The sequence below is a fragment of the Larimichthys crocea genome, chromosome VI, assembly GCF_000972845.2.
Source record: "Larimichthys crocea isolate SSNF chromosome VI, L_crocea_2.0, whole genome shotgun sequence".
Lineage (NCBI taxonomy): Eukaryota > Metazoa > Chordata > Actinopteri > Sciaenidae > Larimichthys > Larimichthys crocea.
In genome coordinates, this window is record NC_040016.1 from 26,829,775 (window position 1) to 26,843,401 (window position 13,627).

At 44.6% G+C, this 13,627-nt stretch overlaps 1 protein-coding gene across 1 annotated transcript in view; it reads left to right on the forward strand.

Annotated features, from left to right (window-relative positions):
- The window catches only part of mmp24 (matrix metallopeptidase 24), a 47,393-nt gene that overhangs the window by 5,317 nt on the left and 28,449 nt on the right, over positions 1–13,627 (forward strand). Inside the window, exons 2-3 of the mRNA XM_010753307.3 lie at positions 11,997–12,145; positions 12,394–12,510. Coding sequence (XP_010751609.2) covers positions 11,997–12,145; positions 12,394–12,510 — 266 coding nt within the window. The remainder of the gene's footprint in view (positions 1–11,996; positions 12,146–12,393; positions 12,511–13,627) is intronic.

The window sequence follows — 13,627 nt, forward strand, 5'->3', positions numbered from 1 at the left end:
GATATTTCAGACGTTCCTCTAAGGGACGTCAAAAATAAACCGTGCTGGTCGGAGAGGACGCCTCTGAAACGTACCGCGGCGCTTCTCGTGGAGTCACGAACGTTGTCTAGAACGTCCGTTATCAGCTCCAGGAGCTGGAACGTCACGGACACAAAGTTACGGAGCCGTGCCTGGTGGAATCACGGCAGGAGCACATACAGGTGATCAAAAAGAGTCAGTGTTGGACTTCACGGGATCGTAAGAAAGAAGACTGAGCACGTGTATGAGTCGCTTCAGCAGCGCGGTGGAGCTTCATGACACGAGACACTGAGCAGGACGGAAACAAGTGCACTTGTAATTAAAAATGGATGTCGGGCTGGACTCGGCCTGTCGGGAGGAAAAAGCAGCTTGTTTCTCTGTGAGCTGTCTGGGTGCAGTGGATTATGTTTGATCACTGTGGCAGCACAGGAAGAGGAAATAATTTCACACTGAGATGTGAATTTAATTATATCATGTGCCTGCAGCTAGGACAGATCTTCCCGGTGTCGAAGCGTAATGTTCGTCTCTGATCATGCAGTAATTGAATTGTTTGTCTTCTGGTTTTTTTTCAGGATCAGAACATTAAATTAAAATAAATAATTGTAATTAATTAAAACATGAAGTGAACAAAAGGGCAGCGTGATAGCTCTGCGGTTTGCACGCCGCCTCGCGTCAGGAGGAAACTTCAAGAACATCCAGCAGCCTGTTCGTCTCTTCACATGTGAGTCCACGAGGACGTCACGGAGACTACGTCCAGGTTTTAGACAGTCTGCGGAGACGTCACGGAGACTATGTCCAGGTTTTAGATATTCTGTGGGGACGTCACGGAGACTACGTCCAGGTTTTTGTCTGCGGGGACGTCACGGAGACTACGTCCAGGTTTTGTCTGCGGGTCAGCTCTGGTGGAATCAAACACTTTGTTCACCGGCTTGACTTTAACGGGATCGGCCTGCTGTTCGGTGCCGAGCAGGTTGTGTTTGATCTCTTGTGTTTGGAGGATCGTGCTGATGATTAATCTTCACGCTCTGAGATGATTAACACAGCATCTTAAGATTTTAGTCTGAATGTCGCTGCAGAATATAGAGGTGCATCCTCTCCTGTCTTCTGTCCCGTCCGTCCATCAAATCGATCTGTTGATAAATCTGCTCATCCATCTGTCCGTCACTCCGCACCGAGCGTGGGCTTCACGGCCGAGCCTGAGAAGTTTTACCCTGAAGTGACGCTGCGATGATCCGGTAACGTCTGCATGTAATTTATGGAGGTCACCTGTCAGTCACACGGTGTGCAGACGGAAATGAATAACACATGAAACAGACAAAACTGTACTGAATATATAATATACTTAGATTTTAAAAAGCACAGTGAACGTTGCTGCAGTTTTTTGGCACTCCCTTCCAGGGTCGTACTGAAGATCTGGAGTGGGCAGGTGGACTGACAGCAGATATGTTGTCGTACCGTTCAGAGGAAACTGAGGCTGAAGGCGAAGCTCGTGATCGAGCATGGTGTCAGGGCTCAGCCTGAGAGATCAGTAATCAAAAAGAGAGCCTCAGGCATCTGATCCAGATCCTCCTGGGCGCCTCCTTTGGAGGTTTTAGGAGACCCGGATCACACCGGACGGATTAAATATCTCATCTGGCTTGGGAACGCCTCGGGATCCCACCAGGAGGGAGCTGGAAAACTTTTGCTGGGAAAGATGGAGGGACGTCTGGAGGACCTGATCCCAGATACGAGGCGCGCACACACACACACACACACACACACACACACACACACACACACACACACACACACACACACAGGTGTATGTAACGTGAAACCTTTTGAAGAACGCTCAGGTGGGACCGATGGGCTCATAGCTATGACCTCATGTCTGTGGTTTCATATAACACACACTCACGTGTCCCTGGACACGGGATGGAGGACACACCGATCAATGGCTGCCAGGATATGGATGATATAAGGCCACTGACACAATCACCTGATATCTGACAGATTTATCAGCCCAGTTTAAGACGGTCTGCGGGGACGTCACAGAGACTACGTCCAGGTTTTAGACAGTCTGCGGGGACGTCACAGAGACTACGTCCAGGTTTTAGACAGTCTGCGGGGACGTCACAGAGACTACGTCCAGGTTTTAGACAGTCTGTGGGGACGTCACGGAGACTCACCAGGTTTTAGACAGTCTGCGGGGACGTCGCGGAGACTACGTCCAGGTTTTAGACAGTCTGCGGGGACGTCACAGAGACTACGTCCAGGTTTTAGACAGTCTGCGGGGACGTCGCGGAGACTCACCAGGTTTTAGACAGTCTGAGGGGACGTCGCGGAGACTACGTCCAGGTTTTAGACAGTCTGCGGGGACGTCGCGGAGACTACGTCCAGGTTTTAGACAGTCTGCGGGGACGTCGTGGAGACTACGTCCAGGTTTTAGACAGACTGCGGGGACGTCGCGGAGACTACAGTCTGCGGGGACGTCGCGGAGACTACGTCCAGGTTTTAGACAGTCTGCGGGGACGTCGCAGAGACTACATTCAGACTTTTCATAGCTCCTTGTCAATGGACAGTCAACAGACCCGAAGGCGACGTCTTCAGATGTTTTTCTTTTTCTGTTGACATAAAGCAGAGAAAAGAAACCAGAGGACGACATTTTACCTGATAACGTGATACGAAACCCGCCCAGGGGACAAACCTCCAGACTGCACTGTCATCGTTATTTTAGTGTTTCTGTGAAGTTTGACATTTCCAACACGGAGACTCTTCACCCGACGGCGACAGCGTGCCATTTGCCAGCTGCTTTTATCCAAAGTGCCCCGCGGCAACATGACTGCATACATTTGAAGCTCGGATCGGCCGATGGGATCTGAACCCTGACCCCTCGGTGCGTTAGTGCTCTATTACTTCAGTTCATCGTCAGCATTCCTGCGGTCTGTGCTCAAACTCAGCCTTTACTCTCAAATATGAAATATGAAAACATGGATAGGTTGATGAAAATAACTGCAGCTTGTTGTTTTTTAAAAACACGAGGAAAGCTTTGGGTAAGAGCCGTCCGCTCCCTCCTGCTGCTGCCGAGCCACATGCCAGGAAACCAGAAATCAAGCCACCAGTCGAGCTTTCACGGCCTCTTCAGATCCCCCCGAGCAGCAGCACTCATTCAACTGACGGAGGAGAAACAATCAGAGTCGGCACGGAGCGAGCTCGAGAAAGTGTGTGAGGGAAAGCTTCTCTGAACACTTGACAAATGCATCCCGGGCGGTGACGACCTGTCGTTGTTGCCTGGATGGACACAGAGCGGTGTACATGAGCGAGTGTTTGATTCAGATACACGACACACTTCAGATTATAACCCAGAGTCTGCACGGCGACTGATGACTGACGTATTCCAGGAATATCGGCGCTGCTCCTGCCTCAGTTTTTGGTCGCACAGACACAAAAAAGGTTTTAGAGTTTCACCAAATGGTTTCGCCAAAAATCACTAAAAACACGCCAAAGTTTACAATGTGTGTGCATAGAAACGTAGGAAAGTTTGTGGGCTACGCAGCGATATCACTGCTGAAGCTGTCCTGTTTCTACAGGAGCCCACGATAGACAAACTTAACGCTGCTGCTGCTGTGCTCGGAGATCTTTGGGGCTGCTACAACAAACATGGAGGTGGACTCCGTGTTAGTGAGTCCATGCATAATTAAAAAAGATGTTTTTTAAGGTGATCACATCGCCCTGAAAGCAAACGCCGAACCTTTAAACTAAGGCGTTAAAATAAGATTTATTGTGGTGTTTGTATCAGAAAGCAGCAGCGAGTCACACCTGTCGTCCTGAAGTCTAAAAATAAACGTAGAAAATAAAGATTACTCGTGGTTGAAGCGCGGGAACACTCAGCATTACTCATCAGGAACATCTTACAGAGTACGCTCGCTCCAGGTGCTGCTCGTGTTTTTCTTTCAGCTCGACGCTGACGTAATGCGGCGCTGCAGGGAAAATTGATACATATTCAATTTGGGACGCCCCCCCGGGAGTCTGATTATGTGCACCGTGTATCTGTAATGTACGGTAAACAGTTTGGTACCAGCCACGACCAAACCGCTCCAATAAAAGGCAGACACGTGAGCTGTGTACGAGACTGATGCTGCTCTTTTTTCTTACGTTTCTAATTCTTTGTTTGAGTTTTGAAAGACGTCTGACACAAAAAGGTTTAAGAAGTTATTTCTGTAAGCCTGCTTCATCATTAAATCATTTATCTAACGTCAGAGTAAATGTGCAGCATGATGAACGGCTTGGTTATCAGGACGTTCACAGAGTTTGGACGGAGGAACTGGCGAGCTGCACTTGAGCTGAGAGACGGTAAATAGTTTATCAGGAGGTCTATTTTTATCAGAGCAGACAGACGGAGGAGACGCTGACGCACAGGTCCAAGCTTAACAGACAGACAGGTGGAGAAACAAACGTACGTGGACAGTGGATGGAGGTCAGGAGATGAGGGATGGAGGGATGGTGGAGTAAGGGCTGGTGGATGGAGGGTTGAGGGATAAGAGGAAACATCTGGGTTGTAGATGAATGGAGGCAGCCAGGAGAAAGTTTAGATTCTGAGTTCACGAATCGTTGCTTTCTTTATTTAAATGACAGAGAGAAGGGGAAAGAGAGAGTTCAAGGCGCGCTCTTTGTTCCTGAACCTATCAAACTTCATATTATGGTTGAAATCTGAACATTTCCGTCTGATAAGTCTCCTCTGCTCACACTAAACGCTCAACCAGCATCCACTCTGAGACATTTTGTGGCGTTTTAACATCGACTGCCACTTCCTGCTTCGCTTTCCGAAGACGGCGTTCGTTGCTCTCACAGCCACGAGAGTTTTACCCGTCCAGAAAATGTAAACACGGGTTTTTCTCAGCGTCTCAACCAATGTCGGCACGGGATCTCACATCGATGGAGCAATGTGACGACAGGACACAGCTGTTAGCAGGTCCGACCGTTCAAAGCAATCTCGCTTCTTCTTACATGATTAATGATTTCATTTGAAAATGAGTCATTAGGTTTCATCATATCAACCAGCTGAGTGCAGGATGAGTCAGCTCAAAGTGACTATTGACCGTTGAATCATCACTAATGCTGCTTCAGGCTCGGTAAATAAAACTTCAGTTTAAGATTCAGGAACACACTTTAGCCTGCTCGATAACATTCTGCTCTGTGAGCACGGGAATTCATTTTGTGAGGTCAGCAAAAGCAAAATACAAGAGTGCAGGTCACAGACCGTGCAGCGAGCTTCGTGTGTTCGCGTTTAGATTTGGTTCACTGTCTGCGGGAGGTTTCTGAACGCACCCCACGAGCAGAAATATGAAGTGTTTTCAGCGCTGAAGCATGAATCATCAGGATTCACTGCAGCGCTCAAACCTTCATGCACGTAAAATGTGATTTGGCACATTCAAGTGTCATTAAAATGTTTAAATGAAAACACCGTCCTGTGATATTTTTATTCTTTGTTCTCTTCATCTCAAAGCTCAGCTTCTGTCGGCAGAGTTCTCGATGAATTCATTAGTTGTTTGTACGTGAAATGTCGGAGCGGTTGTCCAATGGGCGACACATTCACTTGAATGTGACACGGTTGTCTTGAAAGCAGCACTGAGAAGTCTTGCTATTCCATTCTTCAGGGCCAGGATTGAGCTTCACACCTCAGCATCAGTCTGAGTGATTTGAATTATTGGTTTCTGAAAATGTAATCTGTTCTTTTTGTCCCACAGGGCAGTAAATGCTCGTCCTTTAACTAAAGTGTTATTGTACGGAGGCTGCGAGTGTGCAGCTGGACTGCTGCTTCTTTTGTGTTTGTCAGGGTTTTTTTGTTCGCTGCGAGGTGTCTCTGTGGTTTCTACAACTCCCAGGACGTCCAATGAATCACTGCCCACCAGCTATGAGAAACTATCCTGTCAGAGTCAGATAAGAATATTAATTAAACATGCAGGAACAGGAACATAAATCACCGGTCCTTGATTTATGTTCCTGTACTCATGTCGTATGAAGCTTACGTGTTCGTGTGTGTGTGTGTGTTTGTACAGAGCTTTGATGGCACTGTAGTAATTGTTGTATAATAGCAGCTGGTGAATTATTTAATTCAGACTGCTTCCTCTGAGCCAGCAGCAGCTGGTCCACTCGTCAGCACAGCACACACACATACATACACACAAACAACAACGACACACACATTAGGTGATGCACGACGACGTACACACACAGTACATATCAACACATACAGACACACACACATATACTGACTAATGCAGTGTTTAGGTCCATAGAGGCTTCGTTGCAGAGTGCTGTGTGTGTGCACTTGCATACCTATCCAACAGAGGACTGCCAATGTATAGGGGTTTACAGGGACCGTCAAAGCGTCTCCTGATTTAAAGCGTGAACATGCTGAAATCACGTCTTTGAAAGACACACAGATCATAAAAATGAAGTGCACGAATGTAATATTATATTTATTATTATTAAAGGTCCAGTGTGTAGGATTATAGTGACACCTAGCAGTGAAGCTCCAGATTGCAACCAAATGAATACGCTCCCTCGCCTTTTCATGGAGAAAAAACTCACATAAAAAGCAAAAGGTCTAAGCTACGTCAGTGTTTGGTTTGTCCGCTCAGGGCTACTGTAGAAAAAAGGTGTTTCAACACGGTTGACTGTAGACATACAGTGGTCCCTCGTTTCTCGCGGGGGATACGTTCTAAAAATAACCCGCAATAAACGAAATCTGCAAAGTGAGTTTTACAATTATTATACATGTTTTAAGGCCGTAAAACCCCTAACCACACACTTTTATACACCTTTTTACACACATTTTGTACAGTACTCCCTTAGTTAAACAACGAAATCTGCGAAACAGCGAGTCCGCGAAAAGTGAACCGTGTTATAGCGAGGGACAACTGTAAAGGATTCTTATTTCAGGTGATTATACACTAAAGAAAGCATACTAATTCATATTATAATAAATTCCTGCCAATAGTTGTTCCTAAATGTTACGCAGTGGACCTTTTTCATTTACAGTCGTCTCTCGCTATAACGCGGTTCACTTTTTACGGACTCGCTGTTTCACGAATTTTCTTAATGTTTTTTTTTTCAGTGTACTGTACAGTATGAACGCGCATTGTGTTCTGTAAAAAGATGTGTAAAAGTGTGTGGTTAGGGGTTTTACAGCCTTAAAACATGTATAATAATTGTAAAACTTACTTCGCGGATTTCGTTTATTGCGGGTTATTTTTAGAACGTATCCCCCGCGATAAACGAGGGACCACTGTAATTTAATTAGATAAAATAATGTCCCTGTAAATAATATTTTAAGATTATTATAAGATTACAGTCTGGACTTTGCTAATGTTTAATGAACTGCGAGTTTTGGCACTTTTGCATTGACTTCATTGTCACGTCATAGAGGAGCCAGCTACCCACTGTGGTAAAGTTGCCGTTGTTTGACTCACCGACCTAATAACACAGTTCAAGAAAAACCCTTCATACCACAACGATGATCAACCTCGCTGCCTCCCAACTTTAATGCCTTGTCACTCTATATCTGTGCGCTGTCTGAATTTTAACCCAGCAGTCACGGCGCTGCTGCTTCTTCTTACGTACCAGGTGCCAGATTTTGCACAGAGCATCGTGGCTTTTATACCGTAAATGTCATCTGTGCCTGAATGATGAAAAGCCGTCACTTGAACAGCTTAATGAAGCCACAAATTCCACGTCTGAGAAGGGCTTTCAGAGAAGAAACTGACATTCTGCAAAAGGTTTTCATACGTGGGAGTGTTACCACTGATTCGTCCAGCAGGTGCACACTCATGGAGGTTATTTAAAGGCACTTTAAAACCCTGATTGCTGCAATTTGCGCCAAAATCCGTGCTCCTTCTCTGAATCATAAGAGTCAAATCTGAACTCACAGACACGACGAGGATATTTTCAGTTTTGCTGTGACTTGCGCTGTCCATGGATGTCATTGTCTATGACGTCCACTGAAATCATGGAGAGAAAAACACTCTTTATACCCCCAGAGCTTCTTCAAATCAAAGTAATCCAGTGACCACATAATTCCACAGTGTTTCTCAAAGTACCACCTCACCAAATATTCAGCTTTCAAAGTATGACATACATTAATTGGCACATGTTAAATGGGTGTCGCCCGCCTCAGGTGCACCAATGATCCACGTCCGCGCCTATTCTTAGATTAACCATGAGGCTGTGGGTGATGTCACGCACACGCCGTCCATTCTTTACACTGCAACTATTTCAGGAAATGCAAAATTATCTAAATTATTATTATCTAAAGATTCATCCGAGTGCCACTACAGTATACCATAGTTTGAAAAACAGTGATCTACAATGAAGAAAATAATAAAAAATAAGGAGAAGGCGTGTCCAAACTTTTGACTGGTACTGTACACGAGCACAATGAGCAGAAAAAAAAATGTAAACATGTAAAAACAGCTGAGGCTACTTCATGTTTACATCACATTAAAGATGAAACTTATTTGCAGCAACCAGCAATTTAGGCACAATTGTCCATTGCCAGCAACCTGAAATCCCCAAAAAAAGTCAGCAGCTGAAGCTTTTCACTTCATATTTCTGTCTTTAGCAAAGTTCTTCTGTGATTGTGGCAAAGCAGAACAAGAGAAAGGAGGAGAAACAGGAAGGAGGTGACAAACAGGAGAGAGATTCATCGAATATGTCAGAGAGATGAAAGGATGGAGGAAGGAGCGATTACTCCTGAAAACTTCACCGAAAATTAGATTCTCGCTGATCCAAAATCAATTCTGAATCCACAAGTTTCCTTCGGATGATTCTCATTATGTCGCATTTTTCACTTTGCAGCACGCCTGTCTCTTTAATATGACATAACACAATCTCACAACCCTCCTGAGAGAGAGAGAGAGAGAGAGAGAGAGAGAGGTAAATGAAGAGGACTGAAGAAAGAAAAGAGGGAGAGAGACAGATGAGGGAGAAGGGGGAAGGAAGGAGGGTGTTGAGGGAGAGATAACGAGGGGGAGGTTGAGTCCTTCTCTACAGTAGGTCATTAATATTTCACAGTGTGTGCCAGCCTCTCCCAGCACTCAGCTACAATATGAACATCTGCCTAACTACCATGACGGACGCGAGGAGGTTACCGACGCCGAGGGATTCAGTCTGTCACTTCCCCAGAGAGATGAATACTGAGCACAGCTGACCTCCAACAGCAACAGACACAACACAAATATTAGAACGTTCGACAAGTGAGACATTAAATATCATTTAAAAAATTAGATTTAAAGGCGCAGTGTGTCGATTTATAACATTCATAACTTTGTGTTTAATCACCTGAAAATAACAATTGAGACTTTTATATCCAGAGTCCGCCGTGTTTCTTCTGACAAATTATACTAGACAACGTTTTTCCTTCCTTCTCTCCGAGAGAGGGTGAAATGAGAGGGTTGTAATCGGCAAGTATGATCATACATGTTTTATAACCTGACAACGTTACGGTTCAGGTGTGGTAGATTGTACAAATATTCATGTCTGACTTTTAGACAACCACAATCCTAGGTAGGTTGGACCTAATAACACTTCCAGAACACTTGAATGCCATTAGATGAATGCACTGGCTCTCTAACCTGAAATGAAAACAGTGATTTTACATTTTAAATTAAATTCAACTCGGGGATCCCTAAAATGTTTTTTTTTTTTTTGCATCCTGAAAAATCTTCACATCGTGTGCGCACACAGCCATGACTATTTAAAAAGTGATGTGAGAGAATTGTTCAGAAACACTGTAATCACGACTCCAAACAGAAAATAACGTTTTAATACCAAGGATTCAACAGTCAACAACTTTAAACTGTCTGTAGATAAACTTACACTGAGGAACCTGAGATGAATATTTGAGTTTGAGAAACACTGTGAAGTGTAAAGACTGCAGAAGTCTTACGTAGAGACCAGACAGTGACTGCAGGACCAAGACCTGAGTCACATGTCTCAAAGTGTATGCATGTGTGCACACGTGCATAACTTCATAACAGACGACTGTCGGTTACAGACGGTGTTGTAACTTGAGTTCTTTAATGAACTGAAGTGACTGACACTGTGTTACAAGCTTTTTGTGCTGGTCTCTAATTCTAACAGTGTGTAGTGAATTTATTTAGATCGTCATTGTAATCTGCTTTTAATCCTGAGTGTAAATGTGAAAACAATGCGGCACATGGTCCATGAGCCCGAAGGAAACTGCTGCTTCTGCTTACAATCCAATTTCAAATCTCCTAAATCTGCTGTGATGACAACAACGCTGCACGGGAACGCTCAATCTGATTCCTGTAACTGAATTTTGTTCTTTAATAAATACTTTTTTTTTTTTAGAAAACAGAGCTCCAGACGTGAATAAACAATTTCACTGCAACTGTCAGGATGCACAACCTCTATTTAAATAGACAAACATAATGAGAACACACTTTAACCTATGAAAATAAACAAAAGTAATAATGTAGTCCAAACAAGTGCTGAGTTTCTGAGATGACACAGTGTTTACGAACTGCAGCAACTGACTGACACGCATCAGGAAACACTAGAAGAGGTTTTGACTGAGGATCACACACACACATTCTTTCCTACGTGACCAACAGTGGACTCTGTGTGTACACTAACCAAGTGTGGACCTCTGTGACAAAAATAGAAAATGTATTTTCAGGGCGTTTTCACAGCAGCACTGTTTGGTCCAATTCAAACGGACCAGAGTTTGTTTCCTCTGTTCGTTCGGGGAGGTGTGAGAGCTCATCCGACCTGAAAACGTGGGTGTCGGTCCGCTTTGCAGGTGAACCCTGGTGCTGGTTCGCTTACAGTGTGAAAGCAAACGGACTATCCAGAGAACCAAAGATCAGAAAGCCAATCGACGAGCCGGGTTTTCTTCTTCGTGGTGCTTTTTTTTCTCCTTGTTTTTTGGACAATACCGCCCCCAAACTAGCAGCTGTTGTAACTGCATGATGTTGTGAATTGAACCGAGTCCTCCAGACTGTCCTGGTGTGAAAGCAACATTAAGGTCTTTTACCATAATATGACTGCAAACGTTTTATTCATGTTAATAAATCAGAGTTATTGAGAGCTGGACGACGAAACCAAAATAACAACAAAAGTCAATCCTCTAATAACTCTTCATACAAAATCTGTTTCATTTTTAATTGCCTTCATAGAGCTGTGTTCCTCTCTCAGCTGATTAGTCATCGATCAACAAACCTTGTTTTGTTTTGCAGAGAGCGATTAGTCATCTCTGGAAGATGACATCTCACGTCTTTAATATTTGAACAGTCCTCCTACACGACTGCAGACGATCTCGTTTACAGCGTTTTTCTCATCTACCGCCCATTCAAAGCACTGCACGATACACTCACATGTTATGAGGGGAAATTTCTGTTTGAGTCAATTAAGTCATTAAAAGTAATTAAAGCATTAGAAAGTAATTAAGTTCCTCGTCGACTCTCTCTGGCTTTTTCCATAACGTGTGGTGTAGGCGTCGTCAGCAGACTGGACTTTATTTCTCTGGTTTTGTGTTCTAACAACGGTCTTTGAAACTGGTCCAGTACCAGCTGCAACATAATCCTCATGGTCAATTCATCAATGTACGTCCAATAAAAGTGTTTGTTTGTGTCGCTGACAGTCTCAGATTGTTGCTGTAGGGATCCTCGTTTTACCTCGTGACGTCGAAACATTTCATTCAGACTTGATGGAAACAAAATCAAGAGGCAGCAGGCAGAACTCAAGATGACTGCATTTATTCACAAATTATCTTTATTAATATTAATCTGGATGAACTTTGGAAGTTTTTGACATTTTAGTCGAACTCGTTACCTCGAGTTCATCATTCAGTGTCACTAACATACGTAGAATTGAGTTTGTGTTGGTTTGTTTGCCACGTTTTCTCAAAGTGTAAAAAGATGGTTTGTATGGTATCAGTCCTAACGTCTTGTGTTCTTCGTCCCTCTCTCTCTCAGACGTGGCTGAAGAACTACGGTTACCTGCTGCCTCACGACGTCCGCACGTCAGACCTGCGACAGGAGAAAGCCATGCAGTCCGCCGTGGCCGCCATGCAGCGTTTCTACGGCATTCCTGTGACAGGAATACTCGACGAGACGACTATAGAGTGAGTCACAAGACTTAAAAATATAAAAACTTTGATGCAGGAGTCCTTGACACATCTTTGTGGATTATGCTGATGCTGATCTGACTGTGGACACGACGCCCTTCATCTCGTGTTTCTAAGTGATGTGTTTTATTGGTTTGGTTGATGGTGGTGTGCTGATTTCTGACGGTGGCTGATCATCAGCTGATCGCAGGTGCAGGTTTGGAGGATCAGATGAGTATGAAGTTTGAATGTCGTGTTGTGTTCAGGTGGATGAGGAGACCTCGCTGTGGCGTCCCAGATCATCCTCACACCAGCCGCCGGCAGAGGAATAAACGCTACGCCCTGACGGGACAGAAGTGGAGGGATAAGAAGATCTCCTACAGGTATCCATCCATCCTCTCCCCTCCATGGTTGTTTGCCTCCTTCCTCCTCTCTCCCAGTCTGAACTTGGCTCAGCCTAATGTAAATTAGCTCCGTCCCACGGGACCCCGACTGCATCTCGTATCCCTGCATTACATCCACCCACTCCGTCTCTTCATCCACCCTCTTATTCTTTTGTCTTCTACTGTCTGCGTACAGTAAGAAAAAAATGACGATCCGAACCGGCAGCTCAGCCTTGTAATATAGGTCTAATGCAGATTGGAGCCGTCCCACGAGATACTGAACACATCCCAGCTCCTGTTGTTGCTTCTGCCGACTTCATCCTCTGCTGCCTTCCTCTCGCTCTCGCTCTCAGATTTTAAAATAAGCTTCAGTGTCGTGAATAAAACAGAAACAGTGCTCTGTATTTGGGCACTTCCTCATTAACTAAAACTTTCCCTCCCGGCATGTTGCCACCCGTGACGTCTTGTTTCTGCCATTATCGATGAACAACTCCGTCTGCAGGTTTCAGATTACAATGTTTCCTCGTCGACTCTCTCTGGCGTTTTCCACCCGAGGATCATAACGTACGGTGTAGGCGTCGTCATGGGTTTCAGCTCCAACAGCTCAGCAGTTCATTTTTCAAGACTGGACTTTATTTCTCTGGTTTTGTGTTCTAACAACGGTCTTTGAAACTGGTCCAGTACCAGCTGCAACATAATCCTCATGGTCAATTCATCAATGTACGTCCAATAAAAGTGTTTGTTTGTGTCGCTGACAGTCTCAGATTGTTGCTGTAGGGATCCTCGTTTTACCTCGTGACGTCGAAACATTTCATTCAGACTTGAAGCACATTGAGTTTATTGGTTAATTTATATTAAACTCATGTCATTCAAATGGAAATTCTGATGAAATGTGTGTGGACGAGCCGCTCTACCTCCGTCAGCTAATTCATGCAGATTTCAAGTTTGCTTGCTAACGTAAAAAATGAGTTCAGCAGCTAACGTGACCCATGATACTAACGTATGTATTGTCCAGCTCCGGTTCTGGCACGACACTTGGAAACCTCCTCCTCTTCTTCTTCTTCCTCGTGGTGTACGAACACTAACGCTGCCCCCGTGCTCTCCATAAAATATGATC